The sequence below is a fragment of the Terrapene carolina genome, unplaced genomic scaffold (genome assembly GCF_002925995.2).
Source record: "Terrapene carolina triunguis isolate 2854851 unplaced genomic scaffold, T_m_triunguis-2.0 Scaffold119, whole genome shotgun sequence".
NCBI lineage: Eukaryota > Metazoa > Chordata > Testudines > Emydidae > Terrapene > Terrapene triunguis.
In genome coordinates, this window is record NW_020664470.1 from 263,787 (window position 1) to 290,478 (window position 26,692).

Here is a 26,692-nt window from a genome sequence, read left to right on the forward strand (position 1 = left end):
TATGGCTATTGATATTCTGTGCAACATGTTCAGATAGCAAGGTGATGTTAGCAGTATAAGACAGATAGATAGGTGTGTGTGTACATTTATGGATAGATATTTAGATTCTGATCTTTTTTACACTGGTGTAATTCTAAATTAACTCATTTTACTTCAGTGTAGTTAGTCCGGATTCTATGATTTCATAAACAGATTGCACCCTATGTTCTCAAGGAGACAATTTTGTCATCAGTTGATTATATTCATAAAGAAGCTCAGAATGAAATCTCAATCAAGTACCAATGATGGACATTTTAATTCTTGGTGAATAACCTCCACACAATCAGTTTCTTTAATGCAGCTTTGATCTCCTTGTTCCTCATGCTGTAGATGATTGGATTCATCACTGGAGGCACCAGGGAATAGAGAACACCCATCGTGAGATCCATATTTGATGCTGAGCTGGAGGTGGGTTTCATGTACTCAAAGAAGCCAGTGCAAAGTAACAAAGAGACCACAGTGACGTGAGGTAGGCAGGTGGAGAAAGCTTTACCCCGGCCCTGCTCAGAGGGGATTCTCATCACTGCTTTGAAGATCTGAACATAAGACACAATTATAAAAACAAAGCAGCTTAAACCTAAAAACATGCTAAAGGCAATAGCCCAAACTTCACTGACATAGGAGTCAGAGCAGGCGAGCTTGAGTAGCTGGGGGATTTCACAGAAGAACTGGTTGATGACATTGGACTGGCAGAAGGGCAACCTGAAAGTGTTCCCAGTGTGCAGTGCAGAGTAGACACTACCAGTAATCCAGGCACTGGCTGCCATTTGGACACAAGCTCTCCTGTTCATCACTGTCTCATAGTGCAGTGGTTGGCAGATGGCGACATATCGGTCGTATGCCATGATGGTGAGTAAGGCAAGATCAGCTGCAATGAAGAGGAATAAGAGAAAGACTTGGGCGACACAACCAGGATAAGAAATCGACCTGGTGTTCATGAGGGAGTTGGCCATGGATTTGGGGATGGTGACAGAGATGCAGCCGAGGTCTATAATGGACAGATTCACCAGGAAGAAGTACATGGGGGTGTGAAGATGGTTGTTGACAGCTATGGCCGAGATAATGAGAAGATTCCCCATCAGGCCTGCCAGGTAAATCACTAGGAACATCACAAAGTGCAAAATCTGCAGCTCCCGAACATCAGAGAATCCCAGGAGAAGGAACGTGGTCAAAGAGGTTTGGTTGGACATTGTCTTTCTCAGTTCATTGTGTGATGTCTGTGGAGGGAAGGACATAGACAGTGGTGGGGATTAGAGTGAGAGAGGGAGTGGCCCTGATTCCCTGCAGCAATATCTCATTATGTGAGTGTCAACGATGCACAGCACTCGTCACTGCTATTAACTATGAGTTATCACACACGTGCAAATTGACATGGCTTCCTTAAAGTCAATGGAGCTGCATCTGTTTGCACCATATAAAGATCTGCCCCAGGATGTGGCTTGATAAAATGCCATGTGGAGGATGGAGCAAAGTACTATCGGAGTGCAATATTCTAGGCAAGCTGGATCCTCTCTTGCTACAAACAGCAGGCTCTGTTAAAATGCCAACACAGCCTGATATCCCTCTCCGGGGGAATATGACATAGACTTGCTCAGCATCGTGTATGAGAGCTTGTCTTTAGTGATTCCACTGCAGCACCACATAGATGACTTGCTGCCTGCGTACGTATTAATTTGTGACACAAGATCCCACTTCAATCTAAGTGTAACAATGGGCTAATAGCATCGCTCAGCTACCTCTTTGCTGCGACGTTTGTGTGGGTCACTGGCCATCAGGAGACTTGGGGGTCTATTCTTTGCTCTGCCACTGACCTGCTCTGTGACCTTGGGCCAGTCACTTCCCCCGCTGTGCCTCTGTTTCCCGTCCCACCCTTTCTCTGTCTGGTCTGCTTGGACTGTGAGCTCTGTGGGGGACGGGCTGTGTCTTGTTATGTGTATGTTTGATGCCCCCATTTACAGCATACGTGTTTAGCCGGCAGCAGTGTGGGACAGAGGATATGGCTGTAGAACAGGAGATCTAGGTTCTAATCACATTCACCTCCTCTATGTCCTGGGGCAGGGTTAAGAGAGACAGGCTTTGGCGTGGACTTCAATTCACTGTTCCCCATCTAAGGCATTAGTATGCTTAATAAATATGATGTGGGCTACCAACTTTGCTGCTTACTCAGTATTGCCATTCAATAAGTGTACCTTTGAAACAGAAATATACACAGTTGCAATAGATTGGGTTCAAATTTTACTATTACCGGATAATGTTAATATTCCTAACCTGATTGAAATCAAAGTTTCCAATCTGGAATATTCAGATATTTTCCAATTAAATTATTTCAAAGAAAAACTGGGGGTGTGAAGCTGTTGGTCGAGGGCTATGGCTGTGATGATCAGAAGATTGCCCATCAGGGCTGCCAGGTAAATCACCAGGAACACCAAGAAGTGTAAAATCTGCAGCTCCCGAATGTCAGAGCATCCCAGGAGAAGGAACTCGGTCACGGTGGTTTGGTTGGACATTTTCTGCCTCAGTTCATTGTGTGATGAATGTGGGGGGAAGAACAAAGACAATGGTTGGGGTTACAGTGACAGAGGATATGGCCCTGATTTCCCTCAGTAATATCTCACTGTAGGAGTGTGAAAGGTGCACAGCATTCATCACTGCCATTGACTAGGAGAGGTGAATTAACACATGAGTGTAAATTGGCATAGGTCCCTTAATGTCAATGGAGTTGCATCAGTTTACAACATTTGAAGATCTGGCTCAGGATGTGGCTTGATAAAATGCTGTGTGATGGATGGAACAAAGCACATCCAACCCCAATGATCTAGCCAAGCTATTTCCCCTATTGGGGAAATATGCAAACTTGGATGTGAAGGTAATGTATTAAAAAGCAAATGCTGCCTGATTTCCAGTTTCTGAAGAAATATTACATGGACTCAGAAAGCATCCCCAATGACAGCTCAGTTGTAAGTATTCCACTGCAACACCACAGAGACAGCCTGCTGCCTGTTTCCAAAACTGATCTGTGGCACCAAATCCCAGCTGCATTTCCATCACTGTGTGATGAGAGACTAATAGCATCACTCAGTTACTTCTATGTTGTGTCATTTCCCTCTGTGACTGTATATCTGGCCTTTGCCTTTCAGTGGCCATCAGGAGACTTGGTTGCTATTCTTGGTTCTGCCACGGACTTGCTCTGTAACCTTGGGCTTTCCTGTACCTCTATTTCTTCTCCCTATCTTTTTCTGTCTACTTCAGTTGTAAGCTCTCTGGGACACAGGCTGTGTCTTACTATGTTTGTGTGCTGTCCACCTGTTAAGAATATTTCCGGTTAGCAGGCATCAGTGTGAAACGGAGGATACGGTGCAAGAACAGGAGATCTGGGGGCTAGCCACATTGCCCTCTTCTATGTAGTTGAGCAGAGACAGGCTTTGGCTGGGGGCTTCAACTCTCAGTGCCTCAGTTTAAAGATGCCTTTATGTATAAAACATAGTCTGAGGATACTAACATTGCCACTTACTCAGTTTTACCATCCTGCAAGAATCTTTTTGAAAGAGCAATAAATGTGATTGGAATAGATGGTGTTATTGGACAATATCAATGCTGGCCCACTGGCTTAAATATAAGTTTTCAATATGGTGAATTCAGATATTTTCTGTTTAAATTATTTCAAAGGAAAAGTGGGCTTTAAATTGAAAAAAATATGATAGGTCTGTGCTATCCTTAAAATCAATGTATGTATTGGAAAAATCTTTTTCTTTTTTCAAAACATTCAGTGAAAAATTTTCAGTTTTCAGCATTTTTTACCAGCAATTGTTTGGTTCTCGATACAAAAAACCAAAAAATGGTTTGGTTTCTACAATTTCAATGACAATAGAAATTTTTATGCTGGAAAAAAATGAGCAGGTCTAGATATTTGATTAAATGATAGTAAACGTTTCAAAGAGTTCCAATTGTAACTCATAATTCTAATATTAAATTGCTCCAGTATATTAGCACCCAAACATATTTGACTGAAATAGCAGACTTACAGTATTCATCTTTGTGGAATGTTTTCCAGGCTCTGAAGCATTGGACAGTCCACTGCCAGGATTCTTCAGTCACTGTCTGTCTTTGCACCTGTCAATAATGCCTCATCACTGTGTTATCCAGCTGCTGTCTCCCAGTCTCTTTGCGATATTCACTGAGTTGCTGGGTCTCTCTGCAGTTCCTAGCAGAGAGGGACCTCTCTCTGCAGTTCCTAGCAGAGAGGGACCCACTGCACAGATGGGTGCCCCTCTTTGGGCAGGCTTGGCTGAAAGGTGAAGGACTAAATGGAATGGGGATTGGAAACCCCTCATATCTCTGAAATTGATCCTCGCCTGTGCAGAATTCAGACACAGTCATAGCCCAGGATATACCTTGTCTGGAGCTAAATAGCTGAATCTGATCTCACCTCAGGAACAAACCACCCTGACAAGCTGCCCTAGCTGACCCTAACCCCACAGAGGGGGAAGAGCACCCAGCCTGAATCTCACACAATGGCAGCATCCCTGCAAGGACCCTTGGTTAAAAACAAGGCAGGGCTGAGTCCCATGTGGCATCCCAAGGGGATTGCAGAATAGAATATATATTGGTAGTACAGACATGTGACCTACAACAGCTCCGAGCCCAGTGGCACTAGAGCCCCAATCGGCCTGGAATAGCCTGTTCCTTCATTAATGCCACATAAACAGCTCTGGGGGAGTAAAGATTTTTTTTCTCCTGCATTTTGGCAGCAGCTCTTGGGATGCAGCCACCAGAGGAACCCACAGCTGAGGCTGCTCTGGCTGTTTAATGTTGGTCACTAAGAGGTAGCCGGAGGCAAACACTAAAAGCTCAGTGCAATGTCCTAAAATGGTGTAAATTGACACAGTTCCATTGAGTTCCGAGGAGTTAGGGCTTTTTACACCAAGTGGAGATGTGGCCCTTTGATTTCAATGGAGCTACTTAGTTTTACATTAGCTGGGGTTCTGGCCCTAAAACAGTGATGAAGCTATGTCAGTTTTCACCAGTTGGGAATCCGGCCTCATTAACTCCACTGGAGCTACTGCTGATTTACACCAGCTGGGGATATGTCCCCTAAAACAATTTCAAATCAATTTTATTTGCCTGTGAATCTGAACTGAATGAAGGACAAAAGTTTCTATCCAGTCAACATATTCTCAGCTCTTTGCGCCATGGGATTAATTGCCGGAGTGTAACTTTTAATGGCTAAGGAGCGATTCATTTCCACTGGGGACAGAACTTTGGAGGAATTCAGTGTTGCAGAGATTTTCTGTATCTGAATTTCAACTTTTATAGGGATGGATGGCCCGACCTTTCTTTCTTTCTTTCTTTCTTTCAGCAATTCTATGAATGCGAACACAAAAATAAATGGCATATTAGACTGCAGGTGAAATCCTGTATGCCATCTTAAAACTGTTTATTTCACACTGATTGTAGGTATGTCAGAGAGACTGAACAAATAAGAAGGGTCAGATCCCCATGTGGTGTAAATCAGTTGTAGTTCCAGTGGAGTCAAAGGAGCCAGATCCATATCTGTTGTACATCAATCCTGCCCACACACACACTTTGTGTAAATCTGTCACAGTACCATTGGAGTCAATGAGGCCAGATGCCCAGATGGTGTAAATTTGCCTAGTGCTATGGAGCTATTCCAGTTGACGTGACCTGAGTATCTGTACCGTGATGCCTAGTTTTATGTTTTTTTTCTGTATTTGAGATTCTTATTGCTTAGAACCTCCATCCCATTTTAATAGCCATGAAATAGTCTAAGATCCTGAGATCATGGTTCACAGACAGAAATGTGTGAGGTGGGCACCCAGCTGGGAAATTGGCTGATGAATATATACACATTAGATCTGTGGTGGATAGATAACATAACAGGGATGTTGAGGGATAAGAGAGTGGGGAAAGGCCCAGACACAGACATCCACCCAGAGAAAACACCTACTTTAACATGAGACAGGCAACTTCAGAGGTACTCCCAGAAAGAGTGGGGAGAAGTGGTGGCACATCTGTAAAAAACTGGGTTGTATCTCCCAGAATTGATCCATGTGGTAGTGTTAACTCCCCATCTGGAGTTAACATTTTCACAGTATCAGGCTCTCTGCAGACTCTGGCAGATGTTATATTAGTTACATTTGCTGTCATCTTAGTTATGGGTTGTTTTCAAGCTTTTTAGCCCATAAAGAATAGAAAATTACGTTTGTTTAAAAAAATAAAAAACTGAGATTCTGCTGTAATTCCAAGACTTCTGGAGCTGGGGCCCTGCACTAGGTCTACAGTGCTTAACCCTTAATCCAGTTACTAATGCTATCCTAATGTCACATTTCCATATGAACAATTTCTGTAGCTTGTGCTGGGATGTTATGTGATGTTGAATGGGCAATGTGGGTAGTCCCCGTAATTTCGTCTGGATGGAGAGGCAGTGGATCACAAATGAGAGAGGAACCTTCCACAACACAATCTCTCTACTGTGTACAGTCCATGTGCTCTAAAAAATAATCTGAGAACTTCAAGACAGAGAAGTCTGCCGAGGTGGGTCACTTTTCAGGATTGGGACCAAAGAAAAGCAACATTTGAAAATAGGGCTCAAAATAATTATTGCAAATATTGTCTTACTATTAACAAGAGGGCAAATGCTAATGCTGAAGGTTCTCTAAAAAGACATGGAATAGGCTGCAGCTATACCGCTGTAGTGATAAAAGCGTAAAGAAGTCCTTAGACTCCCAAGTTACTAAGGCCAAGTTTTAAAGATATTTAGGTGCCTCTAGGAAATTATTGGGGCACTTTTGAAAATGGGAGTTCAGCTCCTTAAAGCATTTGAAATTTAGAGTAATAAGTAACATTTTTACTCAGCAGGGTGGTGTCTAAAGCCATGGACACACGAAGGTCCCAGAAACCTAATTGTTCACAAAGGTCAGAGAGAACATCTGAGCAACTGTCCCAACTACCAAAATGTAGTGATGCAGTAGCACCCAGTGAGGCAAATCCAGTCCTGGTATAAAAGGGCTCATCGCCACCTGGAGTTAATGTTGCCAGGCCACTTTACCTGAGATATGAATTCGCACTGCTCTGCACAAGACCAACAACTGCAAGTCTGGAGTCACCTCTAAAACATACAGGTGGTGGAATGCCATAGAATCCAGGGACAGCACTATCTGCATTATTTATTTATAGAGATGGATAAGAAAGCACATACTCCAAAGTGTAGGCCTCTGTACAACATCTTGTGTTGCCTGATCTATTGATTAGGTACTGATCACCCTAATTATTTAGGTTCCCAATTAACACTCCAAAATATGGTATATTCTTGTCCAAGATCAGGTCGAGTATTATCAGTATTACTGTTTAGTTGGGAGCCCCATTGTGCACATCAGTGACAATAACACCGACATGCTGGGAAGACATTTTGGGATTGCAAAATTTTTATTATCACTATGATTTGTCTTGAAAGTAAAACAATCCACACATGTAAGGAGAAATAATACAACTCTGTAATAATGTCCAGTGCCATTATCTAGGGTATATTCACTGTAAACTTTGAGAGCTCTGGAAGGGTTGAAACAGATCCTAGTCTGACTCTAGAATGCCGATTGAGAATTCCAATGAGCCTACCCATGTCAAGAATTTATAGGCCTTGCTGTTCATCATGCATATGCATGAATAACTTCTTCCTCTTTTACCATATCTTAACCGCCTCACCCTCATAGTATTGGGGTATTTTCATCATACAGGTTAGTAGATTGTTAGGAGGGTCAGTGATGATAATGTAGTATTCAGGCCTGTATATTTGACTGAGATAAAAGTTTGGGTCTTGTTTGCCCATTTGATAATTTTATATCCTTACTAACATGTGCGAACAAAGAACAAAGACACTGTGTGTTACATCTGCCCACAAGCAGATGGGGTGAAAAGAGATAAGAGATACAGCTAATGTGTTCCTGGGAAGAGTAGGAGTTTAATATACAAGTGTACACTTGAAACACAGTCCTTCCTCAACTCCTCTCCCGAGATAAGGTCAAGCAACCAGTTGGGAGTGGTCAGGGGGATTGGGCGGAATGTATAAGAAACACTAAAACCAAAGAAATGCCTGTCCCTGACCGAAGCACAACCTCACTCCTTACCCCTCCCATGGGATACAAAAGAGGTGGTAATGAAGCCCCCAGACTCAAAACCCTCCGAAACAGAACATGACCATAAATTGTAAGGGGTGTGACCAGGGGTGTGCACTGCAGGTGTAATTATGCCTGCTAAGTAAGTTGAGGGGGACACTGGGAAGTCTCTGTGGCATGTATAGCTATGGATATGTTTGCTTGATTAACCCCAATAAACATCACACTGCCTGCACTTCAGACTTACCATCTTCTGCTTTCTGTCTGCATGAAAGAACTAGGGCAGGGTGAAGGGAAAACTCCCTAACATCTTGGTGCCGTGATTTGGATGCATCACGCTGGACAAGTGAGTGGCAGCAAAGTAAGTCCCTCTCACCAATTGTCCGTGCAGCTGCATGGCAGGGGTATGGAGGGCTCTCGTGATGGTACTTGTAGGTTCTTGCAAGCCAGGGGAATGGACTTTTTAAATAAATGGATACGGAAGAATCAGGGCCCATACCAGATATGGGGGTCAACCTGGGATGAGATTGAAAAGGAGATGTGGTAGATTTTGGGGGACCCCAAGGGAAAGGAATCCTGGAAAAAAAGACTGGTGTTACATGGTCTGTGTGCTGGGGTGGCGTACTTGGTAAACGGTAACCTGATCTCCTCCAACATATGAAAGCTTTGTAGGGGATAGTGGACCAACAATGGATTTTAATGGAAAAATCCATACTAGCAGTGGAGGTAGCGGATTTAAAGACATGGGACGCTGCAAGGGCAGAGGAGTCCTGTGAGGCAATTCAGCGGGAGAGGGATGAATGGGTGGGGACGGTGGCAGATTTACAAGATGAGCCGTATTGGTGTAAGCATGGAAATAACTGAACCATCTCCACCACTGATGGCAGAAAAGGAAGTACACTTCGCCCTGCGTATATTGTACCCAAGACTGCCAGTGGATGTTATAAGTCGGTAATCCACAGTCAGAATCCTCTACTCCATAGGAGCTCCAGGAGCTGGGAATAGTAGTCCCCGATGGGGGTTGGGGACAGGACCAGGCTCCTCAAATAGTAGTCCAGGCAGAGATTCATCTCTTGTCCCAAAAGGACCAGGATGCATTGCTGAGTCGGCTGGGGAAGGTGCCCCGGGATGATTGGGATCAGTTTGTGCTGCAGCTTGTGGATATTGTTAGAGAGATGGAGGGTTTAACTCGTGAGGACCAGGTGGCCATATGGCACAGTCTGTTGGAACGGGGCACACTGGGCATTGATGTGGCAGGGTTGGGGAATATGTTCCTGATCCTGGGGCAGGTGATGAAACAGTTGTTCAGGGTGTACTCTTGTACTGCAGGGATGAATAAGATAAGATGAGGAGAATCCCTGGGGAAATAAAGGTGGGATATACTTAATCACAGACAGGCATGGACACGGTGCTGGGTGGATCCCCTGGATGACCCATGGGCAATACCCAAGGCGGGAGTGCTGGGACCTGGTGTTGCTGGAGAAATGCTTGGAGCTGAGTGATCCGCAGTTTGTGGGACACTTATGACTGGAGCACCCTGAGCTGGTTCCCAACCAGCTGCCTCAGTTTTTGAAGCAGGTGGATGTGTGAAGACAAATGCATCAGGGAGGAGAGCCAATCCATGTTATCACCCGGGGAGTTAATACTGGGTGGAAAGTAGTGGGTTGGCTCAGAGGGAAGGGTCTATGGGAAGGGGCTGTGGTTTTGGGGAGGGGGTAGTCAGGGATGAGCAGACAGCAATAGAACAGCAGATTCAGAGACTTCAGCTAAACTGGCTACTCAGGATCTTACCAGATCAGAAGGCAAGTGGCCGCGGAGACCAGGAGATTGGGATTTCCTGCAGTATAAGGCACACAATTTTGCTAGGAGACAGTAGTGTGATCCCCCCCGCCCCTGCCAAAGCAGGTGCAATGACAGACATTTTAATTCTTGGGAAATAACCTCCACACAATCAGTTTCTTCAATGCAGCTTTGATCTCCTTGTTCCTCATGCTGTAGAAGATTGGATTCATCACTGGAGACACCACGGAATAGAGAACACTCACCATGAGATCCAGACCTGATGCTGAGCTGGAGGTGGGTTTCAGGTAGGCAAAAGATGCAGTCCACCTAACAAAGAGACCACAGTGAGGTGAAGAAGGAGGGGGAGAAGGCTTTATTCCGGCCCAGCTCAAAGGCAATTCTAAGCACTGTTTTGAAGATCTGAACATAAGACACAATTATAAAAACAAAGCAGTTTAATCCTAAAAACGCACCTAAGGCAATAGCCCCAATTTCACTGAGGTATGAGTCAGAGCAGGCAAGTTTGAGTAGCTGGGGGATTTCACAGAAGAACTGGTTGATGACATTGGAGTGGCAGAAGGGTAACCTGAAGGTGCTCCCAGTGTGCAGTGCAGAGAAGACAATACCAGTAATCCAGGCACTGGCTGCCATTTGGACACAAACTCTGCTGTTCATCACTCTCTCCTAGTACAATGGTTGGCAGATAGCAACATATCGGTCATATGCCATGACGGTGAATAAGGCAAGATCAGTCACAGAAAAAAACTAAATAGAGAAAGACCTTGGTGACACATCCAGGATATGAAATCGACTTGATGTTCATGAAGGAATTAACGATTGATTTGGTTATAGTGACCAAGATGGAGCTAAGGTCAAGGATGACTAGATTCACCTGGAAGAAGTACATGGGGGTATAAAGATGGTGGTTGAGGGCTACAACCATGATGATGAGGAGATCTAGGTTCTAATCCCATTCACCTCCTCTATGTCCTTGGGAAGGGATAAGAGAGACAGGCTTTGGCTGGGGGCATCAATTCACTGTTCTCCATCTAAGGCGCTAGTATGTTTAATTCCTATGCTGTTGGCTGCCAATTTTGCTGATTACTCAGTTTTATGAGTCACCAAGTATCCCTTTGAAACAGAAATAAACACCACTGCAGCACAGTGACTAGGTTCAAATTTTACTATTATTGGACAGTATCAATGTTCCCACCCTGGCTTACATCTAAATCTGGGGTATTCAGACATTTTCTGTTTAGATTATTTCAAAGGAAAACTCATGTATGAGAAAACTCAAAATACTTTGTTCTTTATTTAGGTGAAAATGTTTCAGTTTCCAACAGTTTACCTGAAATTGTCTGGTTCTCAATGAACAAAAACAAAAGAACAAACAATTGGTTTTTACAATATCTATGAAAAGTCAACAGTTTGCTGCTGGGGAAAAATAAATAAAAAAACCTCTGAGCAGCTCCAAATGTTTGATTACATTATATAAAAAGCCTTGAAGAGTTCCAATTGTAACTCCTAGTTCTGTTATGAAATGTGCCCTGCTTATAAATACCTAAACATGTGTTATTGAAATAACAAACTTACTGCGCCAATCTTTGTGGAATGTTTCCCGGCCCATGATGCATGGGACACTTCACAGCAAGGATCCTTCAGTCATTGCCTATGTGTATACATAATGCCCCAATTGCTGTGTTATCCAGCAGCTGTTTCCCTCTTGCTTCACCATGTTTACAAAGTTGCTGGGTCTTGTGCAGTTCCTAGCAGGCAGGGACCCACTCCACAGATGGGGGTCAGGGCTTGGGGGGGGGGGATGGGGTCGGGGGGTGCCCGGCTCAGAGGGGCTGGACTTGGAGCTGGGGGTCAGGGCTGTGGGGGGATGGGGTCAGGGGGGTGTCCAGTTTGGAGGGGCTGGGCTCAGAGCTGGGGGTCGGGTGGTGCCCGGCTCAGAGGGGCTTACCAGGCCGCTTACCCCCACTTCCCCCCTCTCCCAGAGCCTCAGTGAGCCGCATCCAGGAGCTCCTGCCGCTCGGCCCGCCAGAGTTCGCAGCCCCGCCCCCTTACCACGTGTCTCCAAGCGGGAGGACCTCAGGCCCCGCCCGAGCCACGCAACTGTAGCGCTGTCCAGGGCCGCTCCTGGACACAGCGTGCTGAGGCGCTGGGGGATGGGGGAAGGCGAAGGTGGAGGCGTGGGGGAGCCTCCAACATTCTCATGGGGGCCCCTGCAAGGCCCGGGCCTGGGGCAAATTGCCCCACTTGCCCCCCCCCCCTCTGGGTGGCCCTGCCAAATCTATACAGTCTGCTGAGTCTAAAACAACATCTTCCTTCCACTTGCTTGTAGGAATCCTCAGCTGGAATCCATGCAGACTCTTCCTCTGCTGAAAGAACTGCTAGGCAGTCAGCTGACTGATTAACCAACCACTCTGTTACCAATCTAGATTTAAAAAAAAAACTCTGTTACAAGAAAATAGAAAACTGAGAATAGCAAAATAGAAATAACTCTTTCCACATTATTACATTTAAAGAAAAGTTGGTGAATCAGACTAGTTGAGACAATTTAACTAGAACAGTTTGGCTAAAATCAAAACATGATTCAAAGCATACAATTAAAATAGAAGTTATTTTCCCTCCCAATTTCCCCTTGCTATAATTAGCATTGCCCAGGCTTCCCTGTTAGAGGATTAACAATATCACTAACCTGCTGCAAAATGCTTCAGAGTTAGGGACAACAGCCTGCTTTCTGCTCCTCAGCTCAGCTTCTCCCAACTCACACAGGGCACATGGCCTTCTGCTAAGCAGCTGTCCTGACTGCTTGCCCATGTGGAGTCTGACTCCAGCAGCAGGGAACTTATTGGCGTATACCCAAAACTAACACACCCAATTCTGGAAGTTTCTGGATATGGATGCTTAATCTGCCTAGCAACGATGACCCAGACACAACTCACTCCTACCTCCCACCAATGGGTCTCTTAAAGAGATATCTCCCTATTAGGCACATGGGTTACCTTCTCCCCTGCTTAAATCACTGCCACAGTGCACCTGAGACACAATCCATAATATCTTGCCTTTGTTGTTCTGCACACTCAGGTAGCAGGGAGAGGTATGTACAATAGGCCCGTATCGACTGTGAATCTGTAGGTTTTAGAATAGTGGGTAAGTCAAGAACATAATCCTTATACTTAACTGGACGAGTTCTAATTCTACCAGTCCTGCGAGGTTCCATTGGCACTTCTGGAGTGGTCGGAGAAACAGAAGAATTCACACCATCTGCTGTAGGGAGCCCATTTTGTGAATTTTCCCCATCACGTTTCTCTTCCAATTCAGTTTCCTCAAAATGAACACTTTGGCCTGGATCAAACTCTCTTACCAGTGGGTTAAGATCAGACTTCAGAGTTGAATGAAGTACAGATTCATCTTCATCCTACATGTGAATTACCACTTGAGTGGTTTTCTGTCTAGTTCTATCACTTACAAGTGTCTTTAACTGATTATCCTCCATTGATTTATGAGCAGAAATATATCCACACAGTCTTAGCATGTCCCTGTGAAGAATTCAGAGAGGGCCATCTCCTGATTCTGACTGTACCTTATAGACAAGGATATCTTCTTTTAGTTGCTCCAGTAACCACATGTACTACTGGCTCCCATCTAGCTGCAAGCTTCGGCTTTCCTCTAAGACTCAGGCTTCGTACTAGAACCCTATCTCTAGTAATGGTCTCAAGTTGCAGTGGGGGAGGTTTAGGTTGGATATTAGGAAAAACTTTTTCAATAGGAGGGTGATGAAGCACTGGAATGGGTTACCTAGGGAAGTGGTGGAATCTCCTTCCTTAGAGGTTTTTAAGGTCAGGCTTGACAAAGCCCTGGCTGGGATGATTTAGTTGGGGATTGGTCCTGCTTTGAGCAGGGGGTTGGACTAGATGACCTCCTGAGATCCCTTCCAACCCTGATATTCTATGATCTCGTGGTTCTATTGTTGACATAATTATTTTGGCACCCCATCTTAATTTGTTGGTTAATTAGCTCCTTTCACTTTCTTTAGCAGCTAGGTCATATGCATAATGAAGACTGTGTCGTAAATCTCTTACATATTCCTGATGAGTCACTTCTTGTTTCCCTCTGGCTTTAATCCCAAAACACAAATCAATATAGGTTGCCTCCCAAACATCAAAAAATATGGGGAGTGTCCTGTAGTATTATTTCTGGTACAGTTACATGCATGAACTAGTGGCTTAAAATACTTCCTCCAGTTGGTTTTCTTATGCTCTTCAAGAGTGCCTAACATATTTAGCAGAGTACGATTAAACCTCGCTACTGGATTCTCTATGGGGTGATAAGGGGTTGTGCGTGATTTTACTCCAGTGATCTTACTTAACTCAATATTCTGATTCACAGTTGGCACTCTGATCACTTTGGGTCCATAGGGGAAAATCATATTGAAGGATAAAATTCTCCCAGAGCACACTTGCTACAGTTCTCTGGCTGTCTGATCCTTAGTTGGATAAAACTGAGCATACTTATTGAAATGAACAGTGACCACAAGAATATTCTTAGTGCCAGAAGCATCTGGCTCTAAGGTTAAAAAAGTATATGCAAACCAGTTCCATAGGAGCATATACTTTAATATTCACAAGCTTGGCACCTTTATCCACTCGAGCTTTTCTTCGAATACAGAGCTCACAGTCTTGGCATTTTCTTTCTACTGTTATGGTCAACCTAGGCCAATAAAATCAGTCTCTAGCTAATTCCAAAGTTCTCTCAGTCCCAAGATGATCCATTTCATCATGGATGCCTTCTAGTGCTCTAACCCAATGTGTATAGAGGATTACCAGCTGGTCTGTATCTTCTCCTCTCGTTTGTGCTTTCCAGTACAAGACCCCATTTGAAAGGAAAATTTTCGACCACTCCCATAATTATAAATGAGTCTCATATTCCTCCTTCTTTTCCTCCTCTGGCTTTGGTCTATAACCTGTCTCCAGGAAGTGAATCACAAGGGCCATATATTTGTCACGTCACTGTAAAACTTTCCAGTCAATAGGAACTGAGTCTAGAGTACTAAGTCTTCCTGGCCCAAACTTACTCTAATTTGAATGTCTACCAGTCAGCTGCTGATGTATTAAACTGGGGTTAGGAGAATTCTGACATTCATTTTGAAAATGTCCTATTTTTCCACAGTTAAAACATAACGGATTTCTTCAGTTAAATCTTGGTTTTGCTTGTTTATTTAATTCTTTGGGTCTTTGAGGTGTAATTTGTGTATCTGAAATGGATGTTTTAATAAGGATTCATGACAACAACCATGAAAAATTGATCTTGTATATAAGAGTCCAATTCAGTATCTTTTACCACATCAGCCTCCAAAATGTCTTGGGCTAATGTGTATAGTCTAGTTAAGTACGCAGAAGGTGGTTCTTTAATGTGTTGGTGAGTTTCAGGAAATTGAGCCTTAAGCTCAGATGCGTTTATGACACTTCCATATGCCTTCTCTAAAATATCAAAGCATTCTACTGTGGATGCCTTGCTACCAGCTCCTAAGGCCACCATCAATGCTGGGGGTAATAAACTTTCAATAATCTTCCTTCTTTTGCCTTTGTCAGAAATCTCACTGTCTTCCATCATCTCTTTGACTTTTGCTTGCCAAGTAGGATAATCTACTTCTCCATTGGGTCTGGGTGAATTACCCCAAAATCATTTCAGTTTAAATTTCACCTCAGTCACAGTTTCATTGGCAGATTTCAGCACTCTCTCCAACAAAAGATGTTACATGTCAGGAGGGACTAGAGGCTTCTACTGGACCTCAGTCTATAACTGTTGTAGCATCTGTTAATCACCTAGTCTGTTTATCATCCACAGGTGTAACCACAGGCTGTGTCTCAGTCTTGAAGCCTCTGTAAGAATACACAGAATATCCCTGATTCCTGCCCTGAGGTACTCTGGGCACAGAAACAGTGAATATAAATGGCAAAATCTCAAAATGAATAGGAGTAACATCCCATTTCTGCCCTAGCTTCTGCAACACACTTTTCCTTCCTATGTGTATCACAGAAACAGAGTATAAAAATATTGCTCAGGCATTCAGGAGTGAAATCAGGAAGGCCAAATCACACTTGGAGTTGCAGCTAGCAAGAGATGTTAAGAGTAACAAGAAGGGTTTCTTCAGGTGTGTTAGCAACAAGAAGAAAGTCAAGGAAAGTGTGGGCCCCTTACTGAATGAGGGAGGCAACCTAGTGACAGAGGATGTAGAAAAAGCTAATGTACTCAATGCTTTTTTTGCCTCTGTCTTCACAAACATGGTCAGGTCCCAGATGCCTGCACTGGGCAGCACAGCATGGAAAGGAGGTGACCAGCCCTCTGTGGAGAAAGAAGTGGTTCAGGACTATTTAGAAAAGGTGGATGAGCACATGGGGCCGGATGTGCTGCATCCGAGGGTGCTAAAGGAGTTGGCGGATGTGATTGCAGAGCCATTGGCCATTATCTTTGAAAACTCATGGCGATCAGGGGAGGTCTTGGATGACAGGAAAAAGGCTAATGTACTGCCCATCTTTAAAAAAGAGAAGAAGGAGGATCCGGGGAACTACAGGCTAGTCAGCCTCACCTCAGTCCCTGGAAAAATCATGGAGCAGGTCCTCAAGGAATCAATTCTGAAGCACTTAAAGGAGAGGAAAGTGATCAGGAACAGTCAGCATGGATTCACTGAGGGCAAGTCATGCCTAACTAACCTAATTGCCTTCTATGCCTTCTTGAACTCAACTATCTCATGGTCAGTGCCTCCCAGGTTCCAATCCACTTTTGCTTCCCCTACTAATTCTTCCTGGTTTGTGAGCAGTAGGTCTAGAAGAGCTCTGCCCCTAGCTGTTTCCTCCAGCACTTGCACCAGGAAATTGTCCCCTACACTTTCCACTTTCAACAGGTAGTGATCAATGGCACCATGTCTAGTTGGCAGCCAGTATCAAGAGGAGTGCCCCAAGGGTTGGTCCTGGGGTCGGTTTTGTTCAATATCTTCATTAATGATCTGGAGGATGGCGTGGAATGCACTCTCAGAAAGTTTGCAGATGACAGTAAACTGGGAGGAGTGGTAGATACACTGGAGGGTAGGGATAAGATACAGAGGGACCGAGACAAATTAGAGGATTGGGCCAAAATAAACCTGATGAGGTTCTACAAGGACAAGTGCAGAGTCCTGCATTTAGGACGGAAGAATCCCATGCCCTGCTATAGATTAGGGACCGAATGGCTAGACAGCAGTTCTGCAGAAAAGGACCTAAGGGTTACAGTGGACGAGAAGCTGGATATGAGTCAACAGTGTGCCCTTGTTGCATAGAAGGCTAACGGCATTTTGGGCTGTATAACTTGGAGCATGCCAGCAGATTGAGGGAAGTTATTATTCCCCTCTATTCGACATTGGTGAGGCCTCATCTGGAGAACTGTGTCCAGTTTTGGGCCCCACACTACAAGAAGGATGTGGAAAAATTGGAAAGAGTCTAGCGGAGGCCAACAAAAATGATTAGGGGGCTGAAGCACATGACTTATGAGGAAAGGCTGAGGGAACTGGGATTGTTTAGTGTGCAGAAGAGAAGAATGAGGGGGATTTGTTAGCTGCTTTCAACTACCTGAAAGGGGGTCCAAAGAGGATGATTTTAGACTGTTCTCAGTGGTACCGGATGACAGAACAAGGAGTAATGGTCTCAAGTTGCAGTGGGAGAGGTTTAAGTTGGATATTAGGAAAAACGTTTTCACTTGGAGGGTGGTGAAACACTGGAATGGGTTACCTAGGGTTGTTGTGGAATCTCCTTCTTTAGAGATTTTAAGGTCATGCTTGACAAAGCCCTGGTTGGGATGATTTAGTTGGGGATTGGTCCTGCTTTGAGCAGGGGGTTGGACTAGAGGACCTCCTGAGGTCCCTTCCAACCCTGATATTCTATGATTCAAAGAGGAGTATATATTTTTGTTCTCCCTTCACCCACCTCATTTTAGTCACATGAACAAGGATTCTAATAGCCCTCTTAACTTCTGCTGTACTATCAACAGAGGATAAATCAGTGACCAAAATAGTCCTATAGGGTTCTAACTCTAACTGTGTACAAGCTTCCATTATCTTAATAATATTAATACAGTGCACAAATTCAATAATATTCTGTAACACCAAATTATTTTATAACTAACTGCAATATTCCTCAAAGGAATTCAGAGGTGAGCTCTGAGCAACCCTCAAGTCCCTGTTTGGGTGCCAATTTGTAACCTTTGGGTGGGCTAGAGTTCACTTCATTTCCCATCTCCAGTGCCTTAAAAAACAAACTAAAAAACAAACAAACAAACAAACAAAAAAAACAGCTCCCACAGAAAATAGCTGGATACCCAGAGTTCAGTCTCTAAGGGTTTTCAGCAAGGATTGCACAGGGTCAACCTCCCCACATTTGACTCCCAAAAGGAACTAAAGAAATGAATTTAATTAAAGAACTTTATAAAATCTTATGTTAAAGAAAGAAATAATAAACTATTTTTTACAGCATGACATGGCTATGTTATAATCCCCAGACATTACCTTCACTGTTATACATAAACATAAATAAAGAAAACCAATTAAAATCTGAACAGTTCATTCCCCACAGAAATACAGTGAGAAGAAAATGAAAGTTCCCCAAGGTTTAGATTTTGTTCACATGTATAGATTTGAAGAAAACTCTGTTACAAGAAAATAGAAAAATGAGAATAGCAAAATAGAAATAACTCGTTCCCCATTACTACATTTAAAGAAAAGCTGGTGAATCAGACTAGTTGAGACTATTTAACTAGAACAGTTTGGCTAAAATCAAAACAACATTCAAAGCATACAATTAAAATAGAAGTTATTTCCCCTCCCAATTTCCCCTTGCTATAGTTAGCATTGCCCATGCTTCCCTGTTAGAGGATTAACAATATCACTAACCTGCTGCAAAATGCTTCAGAGTTAGGGACAACAGCCTGCTTTCTGCTCCTCAGCTCAGCTTCTCCCAACTCACACAGGGCACATGGCCTTCTCTAAAGCAGCTCCCCTGACTGCTTGCCCTCATGGAGTCTGACCCCAGCAACAGGAAACCTATGGGAGCATACCGAAAACTACCACACCCAATTCCAGAAGCTTCTGGATATGGAGTGCTTAATCTGTCTAGCAACAATGACCCAGATACAACTCACTCCTACCTCCCCACAACGGGTCTCTTAAAGAGATATCTCCCTATTAGGCACATGGGTTACACTTGCATCGTCCCTTCTGGCCTAAAATATATCCATATATATAATCTGTTTGAAAAATAATGCTATTTTGACTTTTTGTCCTGACATGGGATGGGAACATATTTCAAAATCTTGAAGATGAGAACCCCCTTTCCTAACTAATTCTACTCTTCAACTTGTCTCCGTTCAATAACTCACTAAAATGTTATGATCTTAGAGGCTAGGAGCTGCAGGTAGATAGCAGCTTTTGGCTTTAATAAAGGGACTCTGCTAAGTCGATGTACAGGCACAAACACATGAACAAAATAATATATACTCATAAATACCCAGTTATGTGCACTTCGAAACACACACACTCACACAACATTTTGCACTGATAAACACACAGTATTCTCATCCAGAAGTAAACACACACCAACGGTATGCTTACACTACCCGCCCGATCGGCGGGTAGTGATCGATCTATCAGGGATCGATGCATCGCATCTTCTAGACACGATAAATCAATCCCTGAACGTGCTCTCCGGAGTCTCCTGAACTCCACCAGGGTGAGAGGCGGAAGCAGAGTCGACAGGGGAGCGGCGGCCGTCGATCCTGCGCCGGGAGGACACAAAATAAGTCTATCTAAGATACATCGACTTCAGCTACACTATTCTCTTAGCTGGAGTTGCATATCTTAGATCGAGCTCCCCCCCCCCCCAGTGTAGACCAGGCCCAATAAATACTCATAAATCCACTCACATACCCTAACGAGCGCTGATAATGCACACATGCACAAGTATGTTTCACACATGATGTTATACATTCATAAATTCACACAATGATTCACAGTCAGAAACACACATTCACATCATGTCAGTTCTCAAAGACACCCACAGCAATGTAAAAACTCTATTGCATGTTGATTTCCTCGATATCATGTACATCATAGGATATCATGTACACTGACAAAAGCACACCCATTCACACAACACTGTTTCTTTGGGTGTGTAGACTCTGAATTGCACTTAGAATGTAATCTTAAAAATGAACGCAGAAACCAGGTCAGTGTTGGTTTGGAGCTGTGATTTTTAGAGTGACTTTTCATAACAGGGTAAAATAAAACTTTAAGCAATTTTATTAGTACAATTAGTGAAGACACAAATGCTTCAGGTCACATAAAAGACAGCAGAAATATACATTAAGCTGATATTTTGTATCATCCCTTACATAGAATCACACCGTTTGGGGGGTGGAGGGATTTGGTGGTAAGAGACAAGCGGTCATCTCTCCAGTCCCTGGCCTGCCAAACGAGTCCAATGGTTCAGATATCCCCCTTACACTGGGACCTGGCCAAGTAGAGGGTCTAATAGTTAACATATACATTCATAGATATGCCCAACTCCTTTGCCCATATATAAGTTCCTCACCCTAATAATATTGTCCTTATCTTTTAATTCTTTTCACTTATCATATTGATCAAGTTGCTGCCAAGGTAAGTTCATTGCTAATCATCTACCAAAGATTCTATCCTAAAACTTCCAAGCCCAGTATCAGTTCAATATTCCTGCAGTTACCTGGTGTCATTTTATACAAACACCCCCCATAAGAACAATGCTTCCAGTTCTCCAAATCTCAGAGCCACTGTTGGGCCACTTACTTACGCTAAGGCTCAAAGATCTCAAAGACGTCTGCTAACAGCTTCACAGGATATAGGCCTGTAGGTTCCTTTTGTTCCTGCTGAATACAATACTAAACTAGCTCTTTGGGCTACATCATCAACTGAGGATGAGTGGGGTCCTGGAACAGAAGTCTGCACCTCATTCTTAGGGAGTTAACTTTGCGAGTGGATCCAATTCTCTGAAGACTTAGGCAGGTGTCATCATGTCAGGTTCACTCAAAGCAGTCTAGTCCCCTCAGAACGCGTGGCTCAGGCTCTCTACAGATTCAGACAGATGTTGCTCCGTTGGTTACACTTGGCTATTGTCTTAGTTGTGGAATATGTTTTGAGGTTTTCCAGCCCATGAAGACTAGAAACTTACTTTTGTTTAAAAATAAAAGCTGAGATTCTGCTGTAATGCCATGACTCCTGGACCCGGGTCCCTGGACCTTGGCCTACAGGCATTATTCTTAGTTCAGCCCCTAATGTTCATGTAACTTTACATTCCACATGCCCAATTTATTTATCTTGTTCCAGGATGTATTGTGACTCTGAATGTGCAAGGGGGAAGTCCCATAATTGTGTGTGGCTGGAAAGTCTGTTGGTGAGATCACAAATGAGAGCGGAACTTTCCAGAAGACAATCTCTCTACTGACATATAGTCCATGAGCTCTAAAAAAAAGTCCAAAAACATCAAGACCTAATGATCTGCCCAGGTGGATCACTTTTCAGGATTGGAACAAAATAAAAGCAACTTTTGAAAATAGGGCTCAAAATAATCATTGCAAATGTTGTCTTAATATTAACAAGACAGCAAATACTAATGCTGAAGGATCCCTAAAATGGCATGGACTAAGCTGCACTTGTGACACTCTCTTGTTTCAAAGTGTAGACAAGATCTTAGATGCCCACGTGACTAAGGGCCAAGTTTTTAAAGGTATTTAGGTGCCTCTAGGGAGGTAGTGGGGCACTTTTGAAAATGGGAGATGGGCCTTTTTTTTTTTTTTAACTTTCTCTAGGCTTTTGGGCTGAAATTACAAATCCACTTAGAGGATTTTGGATGCTCTGTTCTGAATGAAATTAATGGGAACTGGCATTCCAGTTTCCAAGGCAGCTTTGAAAATCTCAGCAGTAGTGATCTTAATAGCACTGAAGACACGGGCAGTGGCACGTCATCCTCACTCCATGCCAGCCCTTGTCAATGGTGATCTCTCTCTCTAATCTATGCACAGGGTGCTGTCTAAAGCAACTGGCACACCCAGGTCCCAGAAACCCAACAGTTGAGAACATCTGAGCAACTCCCCCATTTACCAAAATCTAGTGGTGTTGTAGCACTCAGTGAGCCGAATCCAGTCCTGGTATAAAAGGGCACATCACCACCTGTAGTTAATGTTGCCAGATCTAGTTTACCGGAGAGGGTGAATTTTTGCTGCTCCTCACAAGACCAACAACTCCAAACCTGGATTCACCTCTGAAACACACAGCTGGGGAAATACCATAGAATCCAGTGACATCAATATCTGTATTATGTATTTATAGAGACAGATAAGAGAGCACATATCCCAAGTGTTGGCCTCTGCACAGCATTGTAAGAAAAACTTGCAAAATTTTGACTCTGTTAGCCTGCTCTGCAGCAGTTCATCCTCCATAACATTCTCCTGCCTTTACCCGAAAAGAAATCCCATTCATCATCTGTAAATTCACATCCTTCACCAATCACAGACCTCTCTGCCCTCTGCAACCCCTAGACCTCTATGCCCTACACCAACATAGCCTTCTCTACTGTTGCCTGAGCTATTGATTACGTATTGATCTCCCTGATTATTTAGCATTCCCAATTAACACTCTGAATATGGTAAGTTCTTGAACCTAGATCAGGACCAATATTATCAGAATTACTGTTTAGCTGGGAGCCCCATTGTGCCCATCTGTGACAACAACTCACACTCCAGGAACACTTTTTGTGATTGGAAAATTTTTATTATTACTATGTTTGTTATGATATAGCTGTAAGTCTTGAGCGGGACTCCTCTCATGTTTAAAGTTAGGCACTGGCTTCTTTGTTATTTCCAGATCAGTGCCTTAGATAAGAATAGAAAAGGAAATCAGCTGTAAATTCATAATCATTGAGTGTTTGGACAAGATGCTATGACAATTTTGATCAACTGAATACATTTTTCAGAAAACTCACTATAATAATCCATTGTATCCAATAAGGCAAGAGGAACTGAGAATGTTAATATATATCCAGTCAAAAGAACTCAAAGCTTATAGATAATGCATGTCATGTAGATCTTGTAAATGAGCTATGGTCTAAGAAATACTCTCAGAAATACTTTTATGTGTAATCCTGAATAATGAATATTGTCAAGGAAACCATGATCTGGACAGCAAGATTCATGGACTGAAAAACAGGCATAATAATTGACATTGATAATGATGATATATCTGTCTATTCTGCTTTTATATAATAATGCACATGTAGTTTACACACATATGGTTTATTATTATTTTATTATAGTAACAGCTAACTACTGTGCTCTAGACATTGTGATCATTTTAAGGAAAGTCAAAGCATAATGAGGGTATTTGAGCCACTAAAATGCAGGCTTTCTATGGTGGGTTTAACAAAACTTCTGTCTTACCAGAAACTGTGGAGTCCGTTTGGGGTCAGGATTAACTGGTGACTCATGGGGATTAATTTTAGACAGTAGCTGTGATGTTCCCCTCCAGTGTTATCTGGACCTTTGATCTGCTAGGTCACTCCAATCCTTGACTCTGGGAACCAGCCTTACCCTGCTCTGCTGTGAGAACCCCCACTCCTGGGCTGTTCATGCACAGCCTCTGGTATGTAAGCTGCCCCTTGGATTGTCTAATCGAATGACCATAGCCAATATCTCCGGTCCCAGACACAACCCTAGGAACCTCCGTCTTGCAGTGACCAGTTATGCCCGCTGAACGCTGCAAGCTTATATGAGTTCCTCAATTTAACAACGATATTGATATGTACCAGGTTTATTATCCCAAGGGGAGCCTCTGACACACTTCACACCAAACACACTGCTTCAGGTAGAATAAACAAACAGATCTATTAACTATAAGGATAAATTTTAAGTAATTATAAGTCAAACCATAACAAGTCATATTTGGTCAAATGAAATAAAATAATGCATTCTAAGCTGATCTTAACACTTTCAGTGCCCTTACAAACTTAGATGCTTCTCACCACAGGCTGGCTGGTTGCTCTTCAGCCAGGCTCTCCCCTTTGATCAGTGCTTCAGTCACTTGGTGTGGTGTCTGTAGATGTAGGTGAAAGAGAGATGAAGAGCATGGAAAAGTCTCTCCCTTTTATCATGTTCTTTCTTCCCTCTTGGCTTTGTCCCCCCCCCAAGCCCCCAAGAGTCAAGTGAGCATTACCTCATTGCAGTCCCATACTGCCAAAGGAAGGGGGTGACTCACTCAAACACATCCTTTTGTTGCTGCCTAGGCCAGCACCCTTGTTTCCTGTGGGCTGGATTTGTCTCATACCTGCCCTGATGAGGTGTGAACTGCTCTTGGAGAGTTTTGGCCTGGGCTTATTTTATGCCATGAGGATACATTTTCAGCCTCATAACTATATACATGAAGTTATAACCCAGACCATTACTGTAACAATTACTATAACACCATTATAATAACAATGGTCAGTGCATCATGAGGCTTCTGAAGACACCCAACATGACAAACTTTGGATTGGATACCACACAATCATTTTACAAGGATGACATTGGGGTGCTGGCTGTTCCCCCGAGGTACCGAGTGTCACAGTAGCTTACCCCTTTGTCTGCTAAAACATCTCCTGTTCTGTGAAGACTTTTTAAAAATAAATAAATAAATACAGAACTTTGGGGCAGCTGTCTGGCCTGTGTCCTCAGACTAGGTGATCCCAGTGGTCCCTTCTGGCCTTGGAATCTGTGAATCTATGAAAAAAATATAACAAAACAAATTCATAATAATAATAACTAACATTCCAATGATGTAATACTGAGGGAAAACAATAATAAAAATATGTATGATAGGTGCCCCAGAGAGCTGTGGCCCACTGCACTGGGTAACACACAAAGAGCTTGTAGTCTAAATAGACAAGATGGGCCCAGGGTGGGACAGGAACCAAAGGCCCTGAGTTGAAGGTTGTTGCATAGGGTTAGCCAGTAGGTAGAGCTGGGAGTAGAACCCAGTAATCCTATCACAGAAGTTTAGAAACTCCCATCTCTATATGATTTTGGTCTGAGCCCTCTCTGACTTTTGAGTATGAGTATCTTATAATAGGTTTACATGGTATTTATTTTCATCACATACTATGTGTGGGAATGTATACAGAGATGGACACACTGAGTGTCAAAAAATTATGAGCGTAGACATACAGAATCATTTACTTTGGTGAGAGAGATTTCTTTTAAAATTTATATTGACCTGGTGAACTCATTCTCCTAACTGCTGCACAAACACATAGTGAGAGACAGCCTGTGTCACACAGAATTTGTAATCTAAACACAAAACATAAGAGAGGGGAAACCGAGGCACAGCGTGACGCGATTAGGGCCAGGTCACACAGCAGGTCAGTGGCAGGTCTAGGAATAGATGCCAGGTCGCCTGAGTACTGGTCCTGTGTCCTTACAAATTGGATCAGACTCATTGTTCTATACCCTACTGCCTCTCTGTAATTGTGATCACGTGAGTTTCTGGGAAATTTCAGGAAAACACAGTACAGTAACTTTGCCTCTGCTCCTGTGCAGTGCAGGGCTCCAGGGAGTGAGTGCCTGAACGCCCTTAGGGGAATAGATATGGATAAATATCCTTCCAACAGTTAGCCACATACAGCTAGTCTGCAGAGAGCAACAGGTCTTAGTATATTTCCAGCAGGCCAGGCTCCGTGTGAGCAGAGAATGGTCTTTCTTAATACAGTGATAGGGACATTTAGGTTGATAGATTAATAGCCAAAGAAGGCTGGGGTTGGAGGAGAGAAGAGCTGGGAGGATTCCACACACACAGGTGCAGTAAGTTTGCTGTTGCAATGAAATACATGTGGGGTTTGCAGAGGCGCCCTGTAAGGGGAAAAAACATAAATGGACACTATGTATTTCTTTCAGACTTTGAGTTTGGCCATAGAAGACTAAAGCAGCCCAGATAAGGGGTTACTTTAGGAAAGTGATGATAGAATGTTTGTGTCTGAATTTCCTCCCATGGAAAGTGGGGGAATTAATCAAAATGACTCAGATATTTTTTTAAAATGGATCAAGAATCCTGAATGAAAATTGTCTGTAAGCATTACACACTGGTGTCTTGGGTTTGATAGTTCATGGGAAATATTATGGGGTCCATTAAGCAGTGACTGAGCAGAGAGGTAGGGAAAAAGGGAACAATTCCAATACATGATAAACAGGGCAGAGATAAAAAAATAGATCTCTCTCTCTCTCTCTCTCTCTCTCTCTCACTGACTGTCTCTCAGGGACAAATGAAAAACAAATGCAGAATCCATCTATCCATCTATTCATCTAATTATTTGTTGTTACTTCTTTCTCTCTATTTATCTTTATTCTTATTTCTTCTATTAATTTGTTGTTACTTCTACCTAACTTGCTAGCTATGTGCTGTTACATCTCTTCCTTTCTATTAGTCTGATGTATATTATGTTCATTTTGTTGGCATAAATTGTCTCAGAGAGTCAAAGGCATTGAATAAGCCTGCTGGAAAGGCATAATGAGTGGGGTTCCGCAGGGGTCTGTTTTGGGACCAGCTCTGTTCAATATCTTGATTAAAGACTTAGATATTGGCATAGAAAGTACGCTTATTAAGTTTGTGGATGATACCAAACTGGGAGGGATTGCAACTGCTTTGGAGGACAGGG

The 26,692-nt window shown here is 43.2% G+C and overlaps 1 protein-coding gene and 1 pseudogene across 1 annotated transcript; both read right to left on the reverse strand.

The window, feature by feature from the left end:
• Positions 1-293: 293 nt before the first annotated feature.
• LOC113406693 (olfactory receptor 14A16-like) lies at positions 294-1,229 on the reverse strand. The gene has a single exon (XM_026652507.1). The coding sequence runs from the start codon at positions 1,227-1,229 to the stop codon at positions 294-296; it is 936 nt and encodes a 311-aa protein (XP_026508292.1).
• An 8,861-nt stretch (positions 1,230-10,090) lies between these two features.
• LOC112123023 lies at positions 10,091-10,679 on the reverse strand (annotated as a pseudogene).
• Between the last annotated feature and the right edge of the window lie 16,013 nt (positions 10,680-26,692).

What these genes read in the sequence shown, in the direction of transcription:
- LOC113406693 (XM_026652507.1), bottom strand. Translation starts at nt 1,229, where the DNA reads ATGTCCAACCAAACCTCTTTGACCACGTTCCTTCTCCTGGGATTCTCT.